The sequence below is a fragment of the Sinocyclocheilus grahami genome, unplaced genomic scaffold (assembly GCF_001515645.1).
Source record: "Sinocyclocheilus grahami isolate Dianchi unplaced genomic scaffold, SAMN03320097.WGS_v1.1 scaffold319.1, whole genome shotgun sequence".
NCBI classification, from domain to species: Eukaryota; Metazoa; Chordata; class Actinopteri; order Cypriniformes; family Cyprinidae; genus Sinocyclocheilus; species Sinocyclocheilus grahami.
In genome coordinates this window covers 361536-385012 of record NW_015505498.1, presented here as the reverse complement: position 1 = coordinate 385012, position 23477 = coordinate 361536, and the positions used below count along the sequence as shown (strand labels likewise).

At 37.1% G+C, this 23477-nt stretch overlaps 1 protein-coding gene across 1 annotated transcript in view; it reads right to left on the bottom strand.

Moving 5' to 3' along the window:
• LOC107602089 (GRAM domain-containing protein 1B-like) overlaps nucleotides 1-23477 on the bottom strand; it is a 101626-nt gene that overhangs the window by 23693 nt on the left and 54456 nt on the right. Inside the window, exons 4-5 of the mRNA XM_016294497.1 lie at nucleotides 5200-5413; nucleotides 1129-1149 (exon numbers count right to left, since the gene is read on the bottom strand). Coding sequence (XP_016149983.1) covers nucleotides 1129-1149; nucleotides 5200-5413 — 235 coding nt within the window. The remainder of the gene's footprint in view (nucleotides 1-1128; nucleotides 1150-5199; nucleotides 5414-23477) is intronic.

Below are 23477 nucleotides of genomic sequence, written 5' to 3'. Positions count from 1 at the left end.
CACAGTCAGGAAATTCCTGGTTTGAGAATTCCCTCTGTTGGAAATCATAAATCATCTGTTTGCAAAGACAGGTGGCCCATGGGACAAACATAGTCGATTATCCAGTGATTTCATCTCACACAGCACTCACAGCACGGGATCAATTAAAAGACCTATAGATTAAAATAGCTGAAATCCTGCATGTCAAATTTTTACCCCAAATAAATGCACAGTCACATAAAATGAAGAATCATATCAGTGTAGTAAAATCACCTATTTCATATACATAAGGCTGGTCCTCTCATGGTGGTGGCCATCAAATTAGAGCTGCACGACTAATGATCACGATTTCTTCCTTTCTTGATTTATTAAACATAATCATCTTATTTTCCTGATTTATTTAGTTATTTTTGACATTTCCATTATCTTGCATTGGTAACAATCCCCTAGGAGCATTCATGCGTGGGGTTGCCAGATGTCAAGTGTTTAAATCCAGCTCTTAAATGGATACATTTTCTGCTCAAGTGTGACTGAATTTTCCCAACTTGTTGCAACTAAATCTTGTGCGCACATATGACAAACTGTCATAAATCCAAACATGAATCTTGACTATATATCGTTTGTGCCACAATACAGTCTTTTTTTGTTGGTTGTTTTATTTAAAGACAAAAAAAAACATACTTTGGAGTTAGGAATTTCACTTCTAATTTTCTTAAGGTTTTACCAGTTTTCATAATATAGACTGTGTTAATGTATATGACAAATACAATAAACTAGATGAGGTGAAATAAACCCTGCATACGAGTTGGCATTCTCTAGACTGGTGCTTATGTAAAGTGCAATAATTCTGATGATTCATCATGCAGCCCCAAGTCAGATACTTCTCACTCTTTTTAACCTACTATCATACTATGATGCAGAATCATAAGTGACAAATACACCTGCTGACAGGAAAGCAGATGGAGAGAAAGGAGTCTATGCGTGTATTTGTATAAACAAACACTTGGACACACACTTGCATTCACACACAAACAGACAGAGTCAGACAAATAACACCGAAACGGACTACAGAACGGCCACTGGAGGAGAAATACAGACAAACAGGGTGAGAGACTGAGTGACTACAGAACAGAAGAGAGAAATGCTTACTTTGGAAAGTCGCTTGTGAGACTAGCATGCATCGAGGAGAAAAACAGAAATCAGAAAACGGAACACAAATCAGAACAACCACAAACAGCGAGAAGAACATGATAGTCAAGTTTAGAGCAAAGACATTTTATATGACATCAGCAAAAGTATAAATCTCTATTAAAAAAACAGTACAGTGAGTGAGAAAAATGAAAGGAAACAGGCAGAACAAGCGACTGTATCAGTTGAAATGAGACAGACAGACTGAATGATGACATGAGCTACTCTGCATTTATTACAAATCATTTCACATAACAGCAAAGCTTCATCTCTCCATTCATTCACCCACTTGTTTATTGACACCCGTCCATTCATGCATTCATTCATTCATGAATTCCTTCATGCATTCATTCCCACATGTGAATGTGATTTTTGAGTTGTTTTACAGACATTGAAAGCTACACGAACACAACATCTGCTGTTTGGCTTCATTCTTGTTTAAGGTGACCAGATTTCTGAAATGAAAACCGGGGACATTTGCTAGTTCAGTGGTCAAAATATCATTGAAATCTCACTTGTCATTATCTACAAATTAAAAAACAGGGACAATATATTTGTGTATGTATTTGTTTTTTAATTGTTGTGGTTTCCATATATTAATATCATAATTAGTAATAATTACAATGATGTTTGAGGATCAAACTTACCTTAGTTTCTTAATAGGCCTACAATTCACCAAAAATCACACTATGAAACGTAAATAGTTACTATTGCAAATAGTAAACAGCAGTGCCGATCCTAGACTTCTGGGGGCCCTACGCAAAACTGTGTGTGTGTGTGGGGGGTGAGGGGGGCAGTGAAGTGGGGTATGAGTGGTTATAAAAACGAATTAATGAAACGCATTTGTCCATGTTTCACTCTGTCTCGAATCGCACTTGCGGAAAGCGCTTGAGAAACAGTGTCTCTTCCGCGGCTCGATACACTTTCAACTAGTTTTTTTTAGTCTCGAGTAAGACTTTACGACATTCACATTACATGCTTTGACTTATTTTTACGTAGAAAGGGCGACAGCGCACTGCATTAAAACAAATGATCATTCATGTTTTCATAACCGCAGACCAAGCTCAAAAACGAAAATAAAATTAAATCATCTTTGAGAGCAAGGGGGCCCCCCCCTGGTGTTTCGGGGGCCCTACGCAGTTTGCGTATTTTGGGTATAGGGAGGACCGGCTCTGGTAAACAGATCAAAATAGGATTATAACAAACTTACGGCTTTACAAAAACACATTAAATATGAAACAATAAATATGAGAACATATGACAAATAAAACTATATTTTAAAATGTTAAAAATATTTGTTAAATACAAAGTAATTAAAGTAAAAAAACGGCGGAAGTTTCAGGAATGTTTAATACTGTGTGCTAAACAATCCCACAACATTATCATACCTTGCTATAAAGTGCACACAAACAGTATTACTTTTTTTTTATCTTGGACTCAGAACGTCACACTATCAATGCCTAAACATAACGTCTAATGAATCTTAGGTGGTCAAGTGGTACAAGTTGTAGCTCACAGAAAACTCCAATTCACAAGCTTTAATTACGAGTACTACGAGGACGTGAACGCTTTTTACAAGTTGGTATCTCGTAATCACGGTAATTACGATATGGCGTGAAAGCACCTTTAGTATGTGACTACCCTGAAACCTATAACGGCGTCTCTTTTGATAATTGATGATAATAGCGCTCTGCTCTCGTTCCAGTTCTTCATGGCTACAGTAGCTGCACGCGACTAGTAATCAGTATAGCTCGCAGCGCCCTCTGCTGGTGAAAGTAATCATTGTTTTGAATGTGCTGTAAAACGGGGACAGCTCCAGTCAGACGCAGGACACCAAAAACAGGGACTGTCCCCAGAAAATGGGGTCACCCTATTCTTGTTTGTGTGTGTGGGGGGTGAGGGGGGCAGTGAAGTGGGGTATGAGTGGTTATAAAAACGAATTAATGAAACGCATTTGTCCATGTTTCACTCTGTCTCGAATCGCACTTGCGGAAAGCGCTTGAGAAACAGTGTCTCTTCCGCGGCTCGATACACTTTCAACTAGTTTTTTTTAGTCTCGAGTAAGACTTTACGACATTCACATTACATGCTTTGACTTATTTTTACGTAGAAAGGGCGACAGCGCACTGCATTAAAACAAATGATCATTCATGTTTTCATAACCGCAGACCAAGCTCAAAAACGAAAATAAAATTAAATCATCTTTGAGAGCAAGGGGGCCCCCCCCTGGTGTTTCGGGGGCCCTACGCAGTTTGCGTATTTTGGGTATAGGGAGGACCGGCTCTGGTAAACAGATCAAAATAGGATTATAACAAACTTACGGCTTTACAAAAACACATTAAATATGAAACAATAAATATGAGAACATATGACAAATAAAACTATATTTTAAAATGTTAAAAATATTTGTTAAATACAAAGTAATTAAAGTAAAAAAACGGCGGAAGTTTCAGGAATGTTTAATACTGTGTGCTAAACAATCCCACAACATTATCATACCTTGCTATAAAGTGCACACAAACAGTATTACTTTTTTTTTATCTTGGACTCAGAACGTCACACTATCAATGCCTAAACATAACGTCTAATGAATCTTAGGTGGTCAAGTGGTACAAGTTGTAGCTCACAGAAAACTCCAATTCACAAGCTTTAATTACGAGTACTACGAGGACGTGAACGCTTTTTACAAGTTGGTATCTCGTAATCACGGTAATTACGATATGGCGTGAAAGCACCTTTAGTATGTGACTACCCTGAAACCTATAACGGCGTCTCTTTTGATAATTGATGATAATAGCGCTCTGCTCTCGTTCCAGTTCTTCATGGCTACAGTAGCTGCACGCGACTAGTAATCAGTATAGCTCGCAGCGCCCTCTGCTGGTGAAAGTAATCATTGTTTTGAATGTGCTGTAAAACGGGGACAGCTCCAGTCAGACGCAGGACACCAAAAACAGGGACTGTCCCCAGAAAATGGGGTCACCCTATTCTTGTTTGTACTGAAAATTAATAAATGATTTAAAAAAAATTATGACAGATATTTGAAGGATATTCTCAGGAAATTATGCCATTTGAAGGTGTAATTTTTGTATTTTTTTGGAAAGAAAATAATACAGTAAGGAATGAATGATTTCTGAAGGATCATGTGACACTGAAGACTAGAGTAATGGTGCTGAAAATACAGCTTTACGTCACAGAAATAAATTAAATTTTCAAATATTTTAAAATGGTAAACAGTTATTTTAAACTGTAATAATATTTCACAATTTTACTGTTTTTGCTATATTTTTAATCAAATAAATGCTGCCTTAGTGAGCAGAAGAGACTTCTTTCAAAAGTAAAGTGTTTTATATTACAATGCTACTACTTAAGTACTTTCAAATATTTTGAAGTGTTCAGCAGTGTTCATTTTAAAAGAAATCACAAAAGATAAACATTTTCCTGCCATTTTTAAAATCATAAATGGCACTGTTTCATGAGAATCAGCCTTCTATGAAGTTCTGTAATTGTGTCTGAGAGTGAAACTCTGTTTGGTCTTGATTGTAGATGTTTACACTGATTCCTTCTGCTGCTGCTTCACATGTTCCTGACTTCATATGTTCATATAACACAGGAGTGATTTGGTGGAAGCTGAGAGGGTTTGCTTTGCTGTCTGTAACTACTGCACTAGAGCATGAGATAGACTTGTTTAGACAAATTTAAGGTCCCCCTTTAACAGAATTTCAATGTGAAAATAAATATATATATTAAATAAATCATATTTTACAGTAATATAATAGATCTGCATGGGACAGATTACTTGCAAAAATGGTTTATTGTAGAACTATGCCAAATCAGAGTCTATGGGTTGGACACGTGCTATGATTGGACAACAAAGGGCAAAGTGGCAGGTAGGAGAAGGCCGTTCCACATAATTAAGTGCATCATATTCAGTACACGGCAGGCTTCCTAGTGGAAGTGATGCTGTAGAATGACTGGGCTTGGTGGAGAACCATAAAGGAACCCAACAGGTGGGGCTGGATGAGGAGGACATACCTTGGAGTTCTTGCCCCCGCTGCGTGTGGACTGGCCGGAGAAGGTGCGAGTGACCAGCTGCTCAGGGGTGGAGGGGGACTTGGAGGTGTCAGAATGCTCTGAGCCTTTCTCCACCATGGTGTCCGCCTCGACGTTCTGCAGAATGGGAGATCGACAGCGCATCCGCAGAACCGGAGAGCAGGCAGGGGAACTCCGGTTAGAGTTACTGGCGGTGCTGGAGAGACAAGAGCCATACAAGATCAAGACTATTGTTTCAATTTCTCAGAGAGCGACAACTTAAACCTCTAGAAAGATAATCTGGCTGCCTCATTTCTTTGTAACATGCATTTGGTCATTTTAGATCATAAAATGAAAACACTCATTCCCTTAGGTGTTTGGAGCTTCTTAACAACATTAAAACTACCAATGAAAACAACATAAACAAAGTAAGTTTCTTAAATTTTAGTGTATATATAATTAAAATACACTTAACATGTTATTATTGCATACTGTTTTATAATGTACTGCACTAAAATTATGTGCAAATAGTATCTGCCACATAAATAGCATCAAACTATTATTTACACTTTGTGCAAAAAGAAAATACTGCTATTTTATTTAGTGTAAATAGCATCGCTATTCACATTTAAAGCTTTTTTTAAAAAAACATCTGCCTTATTAACAGTAATACATGAAATAAATAATAAAAAAAAGTGAATACATAAACACAACAGTCTAAATTCATTCAAATCAGATTTGTTTTGGTATCATTGATAAACAATTATATATTTCTTGTTAACATTTTGAATACAATTTTCTTACATTTTCTGCTTTCATTTTATTTTTAAATAAAGTTTTAATACATTTTTGTGTTTTGTCATTTAAAAAAAATAGTTTTTATTAAGTTTTAGTTTATTTAGCTTTAATTATTTTAATACTTTAGCTTAAACTAAAAAAAAAAAAGACAAATGCTGCCTTGGCAAGTTTTATATTTGATTTACTTCATTTTTTTTAAAATGGTTTTAGATTTAGATAAAAAAATGATAATAACGCTGAAAATGTGAGAAAAGATAAAAATAGTCACATGCCTTAAGTAAAACAAATGTATTTAAATTAAAATAAATATTATAATATAAATACATTATTTTAAAAACAATGTCATAAAATATTACATATTATATTTGACCAAAACCATTTAAGCACAAACATCACTGACAAAAAGCAAGCAATCTCAAGTGACAGAACAAAATAAACTTGCTTCAAACACCAATAACCTAAAAATCCCCCACAAACGCCACTGCCTTAAACAAGTCCACCTTTTAAACACCACTGACCTGAACAAGTCCACCGCAAACAGACACGTCATTATAGCAGGGATGGGCAGACGTTAATACACACAATAAACAACCGATAAACAAGCCAAACAGTATCAAAATCACCACAACTTCAGCATTGCAGGAGTTCCAGACATCAGCCTGCATCTGAACACACTTCATTTCTTAAGATAATGATCTCATCATATTAACACACATACACAAATTCAAAGGCACACACACCCTCGCTCACACGCTTACAGAAATATATAACCACTAACTGCATGCTGACTTGTCTCTGCGGATGCTCGGTTCTCTCCAGTTTCCAAAGGGAGCAACCTGGTCACATTATAGGCTCTTATGCAACACCTTACATCACTACTAGCCAATCAGAACTGTAAAACAAGGTCACTACACCATTCTACAATTTCAGCGAGGCCTTGAGTATGTGTGTGTGTGTGTGTGAGTGGACTGATCACAGTGACTAGAACAGATAGCCGCCTGCTGTGGCCTGTCAGGTGCACTGCCAAAGACGCATGCTGATCATTGTCAGTCTAGCAATCTAACAGACAGCAGAAAATCACTGCTTTCATTGATTTTACATGCCAGGTGCCACCTAGCAGTGGCGGATCCAGAGGGGTGTCCAGGGTGGCATCTGATTGGCCACCCCAAAATTGAATATGCTACACTCTAAAAAATGTTGGGTTAAATATAACCCAGCGCTGGGTTAAAAAGGGACAAACCCAGCTATTGGGTTGTATGGACCCAGCTATTGGGTTGTTTTGACCCAGCGGTTGGGATGTTTTGAACCCAACCGCTGGGTCAAAACAACCCAATAGCTGGATTTGTCCCTTTTTAACCCAGCATTTTTTTTTGTTTCATTTGATCTGTTTAATCATACTGAAAGAAGCATTTGATGAATGCGATGACACGGACAACGCACTGACAGACAAGACAGAGCAAATTACTTTTGATAATAAGAAACAAAGTCTCAGCATTTAGATTCTGTTTTATTAAGAATTTCAAACGATGAATACAGTTTAGGAGCTCTATAGTGGTGGGACGGTTCACGTGTGCTTCTGTTTTGCATCAGTTCAAGTGAAACAGGAGTGCGTTCTAATTAGCATGAAATAAACATGAATGAACATCCGAAGGCGTGTTGAAAGATACACTACAACTAACTGAATGTCTAGTGTCTCATGTGATCACTCAATGAGTGTTTCAACCGCAGAAAGACAGCAGCTTGGAAACACTGTCACATAACCTCAGAAAATCCATTCAGTCTCCATAAACCAGTGAGAAAAATGTACACTAGATAAACTCTAAAAAATGCTGGGTTGTTTCAACCCAACTTTGGGTCAAATATGGACTAACCCAACTTTTGGGTTAAAAATTTAATGCAAAAATGTAACCCAACGGTTGGGTTAGTCCATATTTGACCCAAAGTTGGGTTGAAACAACCCAGCATTTTTTAGAGTGTAGGTGAATTTAGCAAAAATTACATTTATTATATTTTCACTCATATAATTACTCTTTTTTTATTATAATTAATAAAATATATAGATATAATGTTATTATAAAAGTGTTCTAATATGAACTTGTTCACAAATCAATTGCTACTTTTTACCTTACTAATAGGGTTCCCTGTATAGTTTAGTTTAGAAAAATTGAGAACGTACTTAATCGCTTGTTAATTACTCCTGTATAATTCTCACTCCAGGCTGAACTCAAAAGTTAAGTTGACAGCCCTGTTTGAAGTAAGTTGAAGTTTTAGGTTTCCTGAACAACATTTACAAAAATCACTGTATAAGTCAATGTTAGATCTTTGGTGATAGATGATAGAAATAAGAGAAATAAGTTACAATAGTCTAACATTTGAAGTTATGCTAGGAATGTGTAGCTAATGTGGGGTAATGTGAAGTAATCAGCAATCGTTGGATTTATTCATGCTTTTTTTATGCCAGGTTGGAGTTATACACTGATTTTCTGTCATGGTCTATGGACCCCATGAATTAGCCTTGGCCACCTCATGTATAAAACTTTAGCTCCGCTACTGCCACCTAGAGAGTTCGAATAAATCTCGAAACATGTTTTGAGTAAAATATCAGAAAAAAAAGAAGTATTTTTTACTTTTCCACTTTCTTAACATACTTAAGTATACTTTTAAATAAAGTTGTACTTTGTAAAGTTGTACCAAAGTGCACTTTGTAAAAATGAAGTGTGTTTAAAGAACTTTATTTTGTATGTGATTTATATGCGATGACTAACGTACTAAACTGCAACGTCATCAATACAAATTTGTAATTACAAAAATAGATTAAATTCACATTGAAGTATATTTTATGACATTAAAGTATATTTTAGAGGGCTTTCACACTTGGTTCGATTGCTTGGTCCGAACCCGAGTTCGATTGCTTCCCCCTCCCCCTCCCCCCGCTGGACTGTGTTCACATTATATTATTTGGGTCCGAACCGCGGTTCGTTTGTGTCATCAAGCCAGCAGCTGTTTACCCCATTGCTTAGTAACGATGGCACAGGAGAAGACGGCAAAATGCGTAGCAAGGCTCTCTTCAATTTTATATTTATGTTTTTGAACCGTGGGTTTTGTTTCCAAAGCTTCAGTACATAACGGCACTTACGTCTGCCTTACAAATGTACTGCAAATGCTCTAAAGTACTCTGAAGGTGAACAGAAATGAGATATACAGCTCTCTGCTTGCAGCACGTCAGTCACGCTCATCAAGAAAGTGAGTGAAACACACACAAAAACACATTTTTATCAAATAATACATCATTAATAGCGGTTCACTTCCATGATTTGGTACGATTGCGTTCACATCAGCAGCGAACCGTACCGGAGTTCACTTGAACCGTACCCCAGACCACCCTTTTTAAGCGGACTCGGGTACATTTTGCGGGTACGCACCTGAGTTCGGAAGACAGCATTCACATCATTCAAACGTACCGAACTCTGACGTCAATCGAACCCGGGTGCGCACCAAAAGTGCTAGTGTGAAAGCACCCTTAGCTTACCATAAATGCTTGTCAGTACATTCAGCAGTACACTTTAATCAAATAATTTTACAAATAAATACAAAAATGTACTTAAGTCCTAATAAATGGGTAAAAAGCAACTAATTGCATTTAATATACATTTTAACTGTAATACATGTACATTTAATTGTAATTAACATGCAAGTAAGTGTGCGAAAACATTACATTCAGTTCACACTTAAGTATGTTTATTTAGTATTTTCTAAATGATTTTAAAAGTCTGCTAAAGTGTATTTCTTTTTCATAAGGGTTTTGAAGTAACTTGCAGCTTAGTAAGTGAATCATATGACGAATCCTTCACTGAATGAATCTATCTGAATCAATAGCTGCTTTAATAGTTTATTCAGTGAAGGATTCATCCGCATGATACAAACTAGTTCCTTCAGAGTTTGAGAGTCTTTCTGAATGATTCATTAAAAGAATCAACTCATAAGTTAATAAATCGAATCAAACTGAAGACTGCATTGTAGGTGATTTCAGGTTTTACTGAAGATATTCTGTCCCTCAATGATAGTAAAACCTGAAGTACAAACACACACATTTCCATAACTAAAATCTAAATGAGGACATTCCACAGACTATTGTTTTCATAATTTTATGACATTAAAGTATATTTTATATATAAAGTATATTTTATAATTTATATTTTGTATACTTTTTCATAAGGGTTTTGAAGTAACTTGCAGCTTAGTAAGTGAATTTACCATAAATGCTTGTCAGTACATTCAGCAGTACACTTTAATCAAATAATTTTACAAATAAATACAAAAATGTACTTAAGTCCTAATAAATGGGTAAAAAGCAACTAATTGCATTTAATATACATTTTAACTGTAATACATGTACATTTAATTGTAATTAACATGCAAGTAAGTGTGCGAAAACATTACATTCAGTTCACACTTAAGTATGTTTATTTAGTATTTTCTAAATGATTTTAAAAGTCTGCTAAAGTGTATTTCTTTTTCATAAGGGTTTTGAAGTAACTTGCAGCTTAGTAAGTGAATCATATGACGAATCCTTCACTGAATGAATCTATCTGAATCAATAGCTGCTTTAATAGTTTATTCAGTGAAGGATTCATCCGCATGATACAAACTAGTTCCTTCAGAGTTTGAGAGTCTTTCTGAATGATTCATTAAAAGAATCAACTCATAAGTTAATAAATCGAATCAAACTGAAGACTGCATTGTAGGTGATTTCAGGTTTTACTGAAGATATTCTGTCCCTCAATGATAGTAAAACCTGAAGTACAAACACACACATTTCCATAACTAAAATCTAAATGAGGACATTCCACAGACTATTGTTTTCATATACAGCTAATTATAAATACAATAACCTAACCCCAATTTAACGCTAAAAGAAAACGTTCTGAATTTTTACAATAAAAAAAATCTTCACACGTTCTCCTTTTTTCCCCCTTGCATTTATTCACCAATCAGATCTCAGAGAAATACTTCATAGTGGTTCATTACATCCCACTTTAAAAGGTAAATGTGTGAAGGAAGATGAATTTATGTTTGTGTGAGACGCAGTCAAGCGGAGAGGGCCGACCATCCTAAATAATGGGAATGCTCTCACACACACACACACACACACACACACACTCGCATTGCCAGCTTTTCTCCTTTCGTTGTTGCCCTGCCACGAGTGAATATGTTTCCATGGAAACAGTCAGCGCAGGACTGGCCAAGTTTGAAAGTGGTTGGACTCCACAGGGAAGAGGAGAGAGAGAGAGAGAGAGAGAGAGAGAGAGAGAGAGAGAGAGAGATGTTGGAATGTTAGATAGCAAACGCAGGCGTGCAGCAGAGCAAATGTGCTTTGATGATGTTATCAAAGAATGTGAGAACCAATCAGAGCATTCCATTCAACATCCAAACACAATCAGATTCACAGGTGCACAACGCCGCGTGTGTGTGTTCGTGCGAGCATGACACGACAGTTCTGGGTTAACAGGGCTGTTTTGCAATATTCAGAGTATGGTGCTAAATATAACAGCTAACATTGTCAGCTCTCCTCAACTATTCAAAACACTGTCCAAAAAAGACCATTCATTCATTCATTCACTCACTCACTCACTCACTCACTCACTCACTCACTCACTCACTCACTCACTCACTCACTCACTCACTCACTCACTCACTCACTCACTCACTCACTCACTCACTCACTCACTCACTCACTCACTCACTCACTCACTCACTCACTCACTCACTCACTCACTCACTCACTCACTCACTCACTCACTCACTCACTCACTCACTCACTCACTCACTCACTCACTCACTCTGGCTTCCAACAAAATATCATTGTTACTAAAGTAAAACTTTTTTTTATTTTGATGGCAATTCGCTGTAAAACGGTAAAAACGGTTTTGTACAGCTAAATCTAATTCTATCCAATTCAGTTTTTCTATTCTTCCTCCAGTCATTCTTGATTACTGGATAAGGACTGTATATATACAAACACACTATGATCTTCACTATAATTTTCCAAAATGTACCTAGGATTTTTACAATTATATGGTCATACTTTAGTTTGGGGACCAATTCTCACTTTTAACTAACTATTAACTAGTTTTGCCTCAATAAAACTCCTAATCTGCTGCTTATTGATAGTTAGTAAGGTAGTTGTTAATTTTCGGCATGGCGTTGGATTAAGGGATCTAAAATATGGTTGCATGGAACTAATAAACAGCCAATATCCTAATAATATGAATGATAATAAGCAACTAGTATTAAGTATTATTAAATTATTATTTAGTTTTCCAGTTTTGGAAATCCCAATTCTAGGATCTCTTATTATTTCCAGGTTTTTCATGACTGAGGGACACCTATGGTATTTTAATGAAAACTATGGCCGTTTTTGTTAGCTACCATTTAGAAGTTAACAAAAAAGACAGAAAAAAGAGAGACAAATGGAAACATTTAATTCAAATTCAATCATACACTGTAAAAAATCCAATTAACAAAATGTTGGAAGGTCAAAAATATTTAAGTTGAGCTAATTTTATTGCTTGGGCTTAGTTGAGAGGACATATTATATTAAGTATACACAAATATATTTGAAAAACATTGAATGAACGGTTACTTTTAAATCCAGTCAACAATTAGCTATGCTAATGTTGACGAAACTAATAAAAACGAATCCAGCCAACAACTGAGATCATTCTGCACGAGCACGAGTCTGAGTGACTTCGCGGGAGAAACAGCGCCATCTTGTCAAGTTCACGAGTCAGGTAAGTTGCACTAAATAAATGCTATTTTTTAGACTAAATTTATCGACAAAAACACACAGCATATCCGATGTTTTTGAGAGGATATTATTTAGTGTTTTATAAGTCATGTGTCCGACGAAAAATTTATATTTAGGCTATGTTAAATGTATGTCAAGTTCACGCGTCAGGTAAGTGGAACTGAATTTGTACTTAGAATTTATCAATACTTGTATATTAAAAAAAGGTGTAAACGTATTATTTAAAACGTATGTATCTATACACAAATTTACAACATATATAAAAACATTGAATAAGCGTTGTATGAATATGTCTGAGGGAAATGAGCTGTGTTACAATAATTAATTTTAGGTTTCATTTTGGCGTGTTGTATGATATTTTCGTGTTTCCGTGACGGTAAAAGATATGAAGAGATCGCACGGTCTCTCTCTTTTATAAGCCATTGATGCTTACTACGACGAAACGTGTAATGTAAACCACAGTAATACGTTTATTTATCACTTGATCGTGCACACAAGACCCTGCACTGGTAAAGAGACCATAGTAAACATTGGGACAATTGATCAATCAATTTGTAAAACGTCACCGTTACAATAATTAATTTTAGGTTTCATTTTGGCGTGTTGTATGATATTTTCGTGTTTCCGTGACGGTAAAAGATATGAAGAGATTGCGCGGTCTCTCTCTTTTATAAGCCATTGATGCTTACTACGACGAAACGTGTAATGTAAACCACAGTAATACGTTTATTTATCACTTGATCGTGCACACAAGACCCTGCACTGGTAAAGAGACCATAGTAAACACTGGGACAATTGATCAATCAATTTGTAAAACGTCACCACTGGTCTTTATCAACAACATGCAGGCATATTTTGTTATTATTTTAATGCTGTTTAAGGTAGACTTATAATATGAAATGTGCATGTTCTGTTACAAATCCTTGCAACTAATGAACATTAATGCTCCCTGTGTTGAGCGATGGTTTGAGATTTTTTGTGTGCCAAAAAAAATTGTTGCAACTTCTGTTTCATCACAAATTTAAATAACTGGTATTACATTTTAAATGGTTTAAAAGGCATCATTTCATTTCTTGAGATAAATTGTACTTCGCTCCCTGTGTTGTGCGATGGTTTGAGATTTTTTGTGTGCCAAAAAAAATTGTTACATTTTAAATGGTTTAAAAGGCATCATTTCATTTCTTGAGATAAATTGTACTTTATTTCTCCATCAGGGTGTGGCCAAAGGTTTCATTGGTGCTTTCTCATCATTGAAATTTGCTGATATTTTATTGACCCTCAGGCCATACCAGATGTCAGTGACTTTTTATCTCCAGTAGAACAATAAAGAAGATTTTTATCTGAAACGGTGATCCTTGGTTTTTGATTGTTTAGCTTCATAAGGCCTCAATGTGTCCTCAGGAGCCTTTGGTAATTTGGTCTTGTCTGTATATGTTTATTTGACTCTCAAAAGCCAGCAGCCAGAGCCATGCAGTTTATGAATTGCAATGTTTATCTAAAAATTTCCTTTACTTTTCAATTGAAGAAAAAAAGTTAACTACTGTTACGGAGCCGACGAGACGAGAGGCGTGCGGATCCATATGCAAAGCTTTTATTCTAGAACAAAGTCAAAACAAGCAAGCGTCAGATAAATGGCAAACAGGTATATTGAGGGCAAGACACAAGAGTAGTCCAGTGAGCAGGCGTGGTCGATCTCCAGCAAACAATGTCTAAACAGGGCATTCCAAAGGGCTAATACGAAACACGGGCTATGGTCCAGGCGAGGGGCAAACAGAATTCAAACAGGGCGAGACGAGAGGGATAATCCAGGACAAGTGAAAATCAGGAAACAGGCAAACAGGAAACTAGACTAGACAACTAGAACTCAAACTAGAAATGGGAACTGGTTCTGCAAAGTAGCTATCGACTAGGGTAGCGATATGCGCTTACAATACTCGGCCGTGAGAGAGAGGAAGTACATGGCTTATGTAGCATGTCTGATTGGATTCAGCTGTGTGTGTGTGTGTGTGTGTGTGTAATCAGTGCATTCAGCTGTGTGTGTGTAATCAGTGAAATGGATGATGGGAACTGTAGTCCGGGTGAAGTGCAACAGTAGTGTGGTGCAAGAGTCCACAGTAGTGATCTCTGGTGGTGAGCGAATGGAAGTGCATGGACCGGATTCGTGATAACTACATCTTGGATGGCTTGAGGGTGAGTCAATTAACAGCAAATTTTAATTTTTGGGTGAACTATCCCTTTAAGCCTTCATGTTTAGTCTGTATGACAAATGTTATAAATGCAGATTGTTATTTAAAAAAGGCTATTATGTGTTGTAATGTGTGTGTTTTAGTTATTGATAGACACCAGGTAATCATTTTCTTAAACTCAATATAAAATCTAATAACTAGTTCCACAGCAATTTCTTATGATGCCCAAATAATAAATCTTAGATGAGGTAACATATGAAACACATGGAGTGAATGGTTACATTTTAATTGACACAGTTTGCTGTAGTTTTCTAAATGTTTGACCAATTAAATAATTTTAGTTGAATGGACTCTAAAACTATTTCAGTAAAGGTTGAGCCAACTAAAAACAATTCAGGCAACACTATGAAGACAGAAATTGACTGAATGTAAAATTTCTGTGGAACTTGTTACTAAATAATAATTAGTTGAAACGGCTTGAAATTTTTTTAGTGTACACTGATTTCAGAAAATCATTCTGCAAGCCAAACAGGCACTCCTGAAAATGAATGACCTCACTGTCGCTTTATTGTCAAAAGACCCCAAAATGTCTACGGCCTTTCTCTGAACTGTCACGGGTCCAAACAAGAATGTCCCTGTCCAGTTTGCCATGGGAAGGACTGTGGGCTGTTCCGGAAGGCTCTGTTTTCTCTGCAGTACTGGCTGAGCGTGAATAATGACCAACTGCCAGGGCCCCTCTTACACACACACACACACACACACACACACACACACACACACACACACCAAGCTTTCTAAAAGTCTGCAGAGAGAGGAAACCAGTCAGGCTTTACTTTACACAAAACAATTTCCTTACTGTTTTTTTTCTCTTGTTTTGAGCATACATCTAACAAAAAAAGTTCAAAACAAAAAATAAAATAGTAGTGTTGGGCGATATACCGGTTCAGACGGTAAACCACTTTAATATTTTTTTTAAACGGCATACGTGTGTGTGTGTGTGTGTGTGCATGTTTGTTTGTTTGGTACAAGTGGAGAAAATGCTAATTACTGAACTGGGGTTTATATGAATGTATTTCAGAACTGAATTTAATCATACCTCCATATAATGCATATCAATGTAGTATTTAAAAGTGCAGCGCTGCTTTGTTTACAGCGGTAATGTCACGTTTCACTATGGTCAGGGAGCGCAGAACGAGGATACCAGGAGTACATCAACACAAAAGATTTTAATGTCTTTAAGGGAACCAGGAAAACCACACCTAGCAGGAGCGGTTGACACATTCACAATACCGGACGACGAATGGACATAGGAGACAGGCTTATAAAGGAGCACAAATGATTAGACTAAATTAACACGGCTGGAGACAAATCAACATAATCAGAACAGGAACAGGAAGAACCAAATAAGGGCAAAAGGAAACACATGGGAAAACCAGGACATGGATCACGAGGGGAGCAAAACACGGAACAGAGTCTGGCAGGTAACCAAAGAAACAATTTAGGTTTTTTTTGTATCTTACTATAAAAATGTTTACATATATACCTGGAAAACAAGTCTGCAAGAATGCATGTGTTTGTGAGTGTGGATGTGCGCTCTTACTCTCAAACACACTCATTCAGGTTTAACCATGAGACAGATCAGACCTCTGTCACTCAACCTGAAAATGTAAACACCTGCTGCTAATATACAGCTAAAAATACAGACCAAACAACTCTTTTTTTAAATGTATTTATTACTTTCTTTATTTCAGATCCTTAGGTCCATATCATAAAAAATAAGAGAAAAAAAAGAAAGAAAAGAAGAAGAAAATTACATCGCACCCTATTCCTGCTGCCGAATCAAAACACACACACTCCTCCTCAGGTTGCAATGACACACACCACCAGACAGAGAGAGAGAACGAGAGAGAGAGACAGGCGGACAAGTGTCGGAAAGAACCCAATCTGCATTAAGAGGCTTAGACAAGAGCACGTCGGAATGAACCCGTTAAATAATGAGGCAGCGATTATGTCGCCTCAATGCTCACACACAACATAACCCATGCAGAACCTGCACAGAACAACACAAACGGCTGACAATTCAGTCTGTCAGGACTAACCTGGCTGCCATGTATCACGGCTCCGCCGCGTTCTGCACCACTTAGAGTGAAGGAGAGATGGATGGATGGAGAGACAGAAGATGGGGAGGACAGAGGCATTCCCAAACAGATGAAGACGACGGTACGGAGGATGAGCGATCGGCACTAGTGCTCTGTCTGCGAGAGCGTCTCTCTCCTCATGCTGGCTGCAGCTCTCTCGCTCTCTCTCTCTCTCTCATCTAAGAGATCAGGGCTCGGGAGACGCTACGTCTCGAGTATCGTTTGGAGGGGGTGTTGAAGAACGACGACAGAGAGCGAGAGAGAGAGAGACTGAGAGAAAAGCTGGGGGAAGAGTAGGTGAGAGAATGATGGAGACAAAACCCACTGTGAATGAGAAACAAAGAGAGAGAGATGCATTCTGGTGGCTTGGCGCACAGAGCCGTTGGCTTGTTAATTATTCAGTCTTGATGAAAGAAACAGATCATTCACTTTCAGTTCACTTTACAGACCACACACACACACATATAAAACCCACACAAGCTCACACACAAACAGACACAAGCTCATAAAACACACTGTTGACGTTTAGAATCTCTCTCTTGCATAACTTCATAATGTTTGAGTCTATGATAAATTAGGATGTCTAAGATGAAAAATAGCTTTTAAAAATGTAAGAAATGAATCTTTACTGTATGTTGGTTTCATGCAATTTTGGAAAACTTTTGTGTAACACTTTAGACTAGGGAACACATATACACTATTAACTAAGAGTTTCCACTCAATACATTCCTAATTTGCTGCTTATTGATAGCTGCTAAGGTAGTTGTTAAGTTTAGGTATTGGGTAGGATTTAGGGATCTAAAATACGGTCATGCAGAACAAGGCATTAATATGTGCTTTCTACAGTAAATACTAATAAATAGCCAATATGCCGGTAATGTGCATGCTAATAAGCAACTAGTTAATAGTGTTCCCTAATCTAAAGTGCTTCATTTCGGGCTCCTGATCGCCGTTGGAGTTTACTTTTTATATATTTTGTATAGACATTTAATTATGACGATGTAATGAAGTTGCAATTTAGTACATTTAATATATTAACTTTAAATGCAATATCAATCACACACTACAGTTAAAATTATAATCAATTACTTTACATGTGCTTTAGTATGTTAGTCAACACATCAAAATAAGTGCACTTCTTTAAAGCATGGAAAAAAAGATTATTGCAACACAATGACTTAATGCAAATTACATTTTACTTTAAAAGAACATTATTACAAAATGCACTTTTTAAAGTGTACTTAAGTGTGTTAAAGAAACAGTCATGAAAGTACGCCACTGATAATCATCATCTGCTAATCGCTTTCTAAAAATAAAAATGCAAACAATGGTTAAATATAGGGCCAGTGCTGATGAATGCTCATATTATGGTTCACATCAGCATCACATCGGTCTGATGAAAACTGAACGTAAAAAAGCAGATCTTTCAGAACCTGTGAAGTGATTCTGGTACTTTCTCACTGAAGCCACAAAGGTGTTTCAGATTGATCTGAGCTCAACAGAACACCAGTAGTGCTTTGTATGTCTGAAACTGATTGCCTCATGTGGCAGAATATGAACTTGAAGTTATTTGGACAGAAACTTTTCCCTTCATTTACTTAAACAACCTCTTTTTTGTGCTGTCCAGTAAGCAACACTGGAGCATTCTATAGTAAGAAAGTGTATGCGCAAAACCAAAAAGGTGTGTGTGTGTGTGTGTGTGTGTGTGTGTGTGTGTCTTTGTATGCCTGAAACTGATTGCCTCATGTGGCAGAATATGAACTTGAAGTTATTTGGACAGAAACTTTTCCCTTCATTTACTTAAACGACCTCTTTTTTGTGCTGTCCAGTAAGCAACACTGGAGCATTCTATAGTAAGAAAGTGTATGCGCAAAACCAAAAAGGTGTGTGTGTGTGTGTGTGTGTGTGTGTGTGTTTCTCCTACTGTAAAAGTGTCGAATCTGAAGCATGGAGACCAGTGTTCTGTTGCCAGCTGCTTTTGTTCCGTTTACAGCATTGTCATGGCAACCCGGCCTTGGCAGGACTCGGCTGGGTCGGAAGTTCCTACTGACTGCAGTTATCATAGAAGAGCCATATCCATGGCAACAGCAGCAGCCGTTCACATACAGCTTGATGAGGTGTGACACAAACACCAACAACCTCAAACACAAGCACAGGCAGCACACGAGTGGATGCACAGCCCTGCACAAACACTCATAAACTCACAAATACAATCGCTCTCAGACTGACATAAATGGAGCCTCCCGCAGGGGGCGCTCCTCTGAAACAACACACTCAGTAGAGAAAGACTTTAGATAAAACGTGAACATATAATATTTCATTAGCAGTTTCCAATAGAAATGCTCCCTCACTTGATTGTTTGAAGAAACTGCTCAAAAACATATTTTTTAATAAAGCATTTTAATATTTAATAATGATTGTTGTTATGTATTATTTCACTTGTTTTGTAGCACTTTGTGTTACAGAAAGGTACATTATTTATTATCATTTTTAATTGCATTATTAATCATTATCATTATATAAGGATACATGCACTTGATCAAAAGTGACAGTAAAGACATTTATAATGTTACAAAATATTTATATTTCAAATAAACTATTAATGATTTCATGGGGGGGAAATGCATCGTTTGCACAAAAATATGAAGCAGCACAGCGGTTTTCAACATGGATAATAGTAAGAAATAAACGTAAGGTATATATAATACTTTTATTCAGCAAGGATGCATTATATTGATCAAAATTCACAGTACAGTAAATTATAACGTTATAACACATTCATATTTCAAATAAATTGTTCTTTTGAAATTTCTATTAATGATTCTATGAAAAAAAAAAGCATCGTTTCCACAAAAATATAAAGAAGCACAACTCTTTTCGATATTGATAATAATCAGAAATGTTTCTTGGGCAGCAAACCAGAATATTAGAATGATTCCTGAAGGATCATGCGACTCTGAAGACTGGAGTAATGATGCTGAAAATTCAGGAATAAATTACATTTTAAAACATATTCAAACAGAAAACAGTTATTTTAAATTGGAATAACATTTAATAATATTACTGCTTTTACTGTGTTTTTTGATCCAATATATGCAGCCTTGCTGAACATAAGAGAGTTCCAAGTCTTACCAACCCCACACATCTGAATGGAAGTGAGCGTGTGTGTGTGTGTGTGTGTGTGTGTGTGTATGAGTCATGGACTCCAACCCACGTCATTTTAATTAACTGCCCATTTTCCAACATCTCATAAAGCATCATAAAACGAGAGTGAATCAGTGCGGCTCTGCAAAGTCAGTGTGTGTGTCCATATGTCAGAAGCCTTGTGCTACTGCCATTTATGAGCAAGGTCATTCCCACGCTGAATACATCAGCAACTCCAAGCCAAGTCGCCTCCAATGGCAACACCACGCAATCTCATTGGCTGGAGAAAAGGAGGACTGATCCAACTCAGCACTGATGAGCTCACACAACACAATTAAATTCAATCAAATAGCCACATGAACGGCACAGAGGAAACCAAATCTATCTTTGTGACAACTTGGAGCCATTGTGGCTCACTGGAGCTGCCAACTGGGTTCAGTTACTGGTACGACAGGAAACTAGTTCAGTAACGGTCACTGGTGGAAAATTGCCTCCTGTTCATTATACCAATATCTATAGCATTGATTGGAAAACATCCCTCCCTTGAACACAAGAAGTGTGTTTAATGAAAGTGCACTTGCAGTGTACTTCAAATCCTAAAAGTACATATACATAATATCAACAAAATAAAAGGCTTCTTGTACTTAATGAGAGACAATGACCAAATGAGAAAAGGAGCCGAAGAAAGAAAAGAAAGAGGTGAGAGAGTGTCTTATGACAGGTCACTATACTGCATCGCTGCAGCTATTGACACGAGGGACTGCTTTCTGATCGATCACATGGCAGTGCTGTAAACAACGCAGTGACCTCATTAGTGTTCTAGAAGCCTCGTGTGATCTAACACGTCCCGTGGTGCAAGATTATGAAGCGTTCGAGCATTTCCTGACACATTAATTCCAAAAAAATAACAAGCACGCAATGGTTCAAAGTTCAGAACAGAACGGAAGAGAAAGAGGCCAAAATAAACACAAATTGCAGCAAGGTATTATGAACATTCGCAGTGTATTTAGTGCATACTGTATATTTAGCATTTTTATTGTTTCAATGCAGATTATTATATTTTAGACTTTTAAAGGCCTATGAAACACATCTGTCAACATTGTCATTTTAATTTTTGTTTTCTTCAAATGGCCATTCACTACCATAAATATTATATGGCTTGCATTCATTTGCTATTGATTTTAAATGATGTTTGCCATTTTTGCAAGCCTCTTAACATTTGGGACTACTAGTAATGGATTTTTATTTTATTTTTTTAAAACAAAACCAAAATTAGTTTTTCGTTTAGCCAGAAACCAAAAATAAAGTTTATGTATAATCAATTAATCACATTTATTTAATAATAAACACGCAAATAAAACGTGAGTTGCTGATATTCTTGTGCATCACTATCTGGGACATGTCTACCATTATTTGTGTGGTTTTGGACTTTGTGTGCTTCTAGCATTAAATATAACAATTATAAAATAATATAAATTCTTATAGTAATAATAGAATATATTAATATTAAACATAATAATAATTCTAACATTAAAATCAAATAATGTATAAAAATGTTTTAATATTATATAATTGTATATATGGAAGAGAGCAGCAGCGTCCCGAGGGAAATCAGAGGGATATAAAAGTCTTCCAGTGCAGGTGACAGAGAGAGAACAAGAGAGAACAATCACACTGCTGCAGTCACCACAAGTCTGTGTGGTTTCCCAAAGAGAACCTGATAAAAGTTCACAGACAATCAGTTTCAGCTCATCAATTAGAAGGAGACCGGAGATACTCTGTTTTTGCCACAAGGAGCTCCAGAGCAAGCAATATCCATTTTCAGGTTCTCCAGTAAGTCAGCGTAAGATCAGTTTCCCGTTTCTGCCTGAACGAGCAGCACATGCAGGTGCTCTGGTTAAATCTGACAGCTCCACTTCACAAAATCAGCCGTTTTCTTATAAAAAGCACATTGTCACACACCTGACATGCTTCTAACCAGCTGGATGGATGTTAACCAAGGTAACCCTGCAACCCTGTGCCAAATGAGCTGGAGTCAAATCAAGCCTTGAAGCACTGACAGAGGTGAGGGATGCGAGTCCAGGGGAGCGCTTCAGTGCTCAGAGGTGCTTACTCACGGCTCAGGAGAGGTAATGCGAGTTCTTATTTATGTGAAACATCAACTTGGTCTCAGATGCTTTTTCTAGAATCACATAAAAACTAGACATAAATGAGATAATTACTGACAGAGTAAAAGTGTGAAGTTGTAAAATCAATATGGACTGCAGAGTAGAAATTGTTTAACTCGTAATTTATTTTGTAGAAAAAAAAGTGCTATTATACAATTTCATTTCAGACACAATTATATAAGCAAACACATTTTATATATTTATTAGACAGAGTGGACCGTTACATTTATCATGTATGCATATTTAATTAAGTAAGGGATAATGTACATCCACTTCACGTCGGGTCCTGATCACCCTGTCGGGGGTTATTCTGCGATAACAACCGGCTGGATGCACATTATCCTGCTTATTACATGGCTGCTTGCCACATAAGTAAATAATTAGACACAAAATATTGATTAGAGTTCAAAAGTGTTAATGCAAATCTTCCATGAAGACAGCAGTCGCGAGCAAGTGGCAAGTTCATTTAAAGGTGGGGAAAGCAATTTTTCAAAAACACTTTAGAAAACTGATTCGGGCCGAATAGCAAAACAAACTTGTAGCCAATCAGCAGTAAGGGGCGTGTCTACTCATGATGTGGAGGGGAGAGAGTTCAGTGCACAGGACGGACATTAGGCGAGCCGAGCCAAGTGACAGAAAGATAGTCAGAAGGCGGATAAAAAACAAAAGAGGAAAACGTCTGTGGAACAAAAGAAGGCTTAAGGCAAGAAGGCAAGAAGTAGGACCCGTGTAAATATCGGATCAGCTTTCCAGCGCTGCAGAGAACTCAAGGAGCGGAAGGCCTGCGATCGGACGCCGAGGTTGCTTTGTTTCTTCTCGATAGATGAGTAACACCGTGTCTGCGCCGCAACAGCTAAAGTCTGTCTAGTACACTGGACGTGACAAAGCGACCGTTGAAAATCGTTTGAAATTTGTGTCAATACGTCATAAATAGAGCGCAGCAGCAGATTTCTGTCGGGGATTTGTCGTGTCGTGCCGTGCCGCATCCAGTGTAGACCATAGATATGTATATAGGCTATATCTATGGTGTAGACAGCAT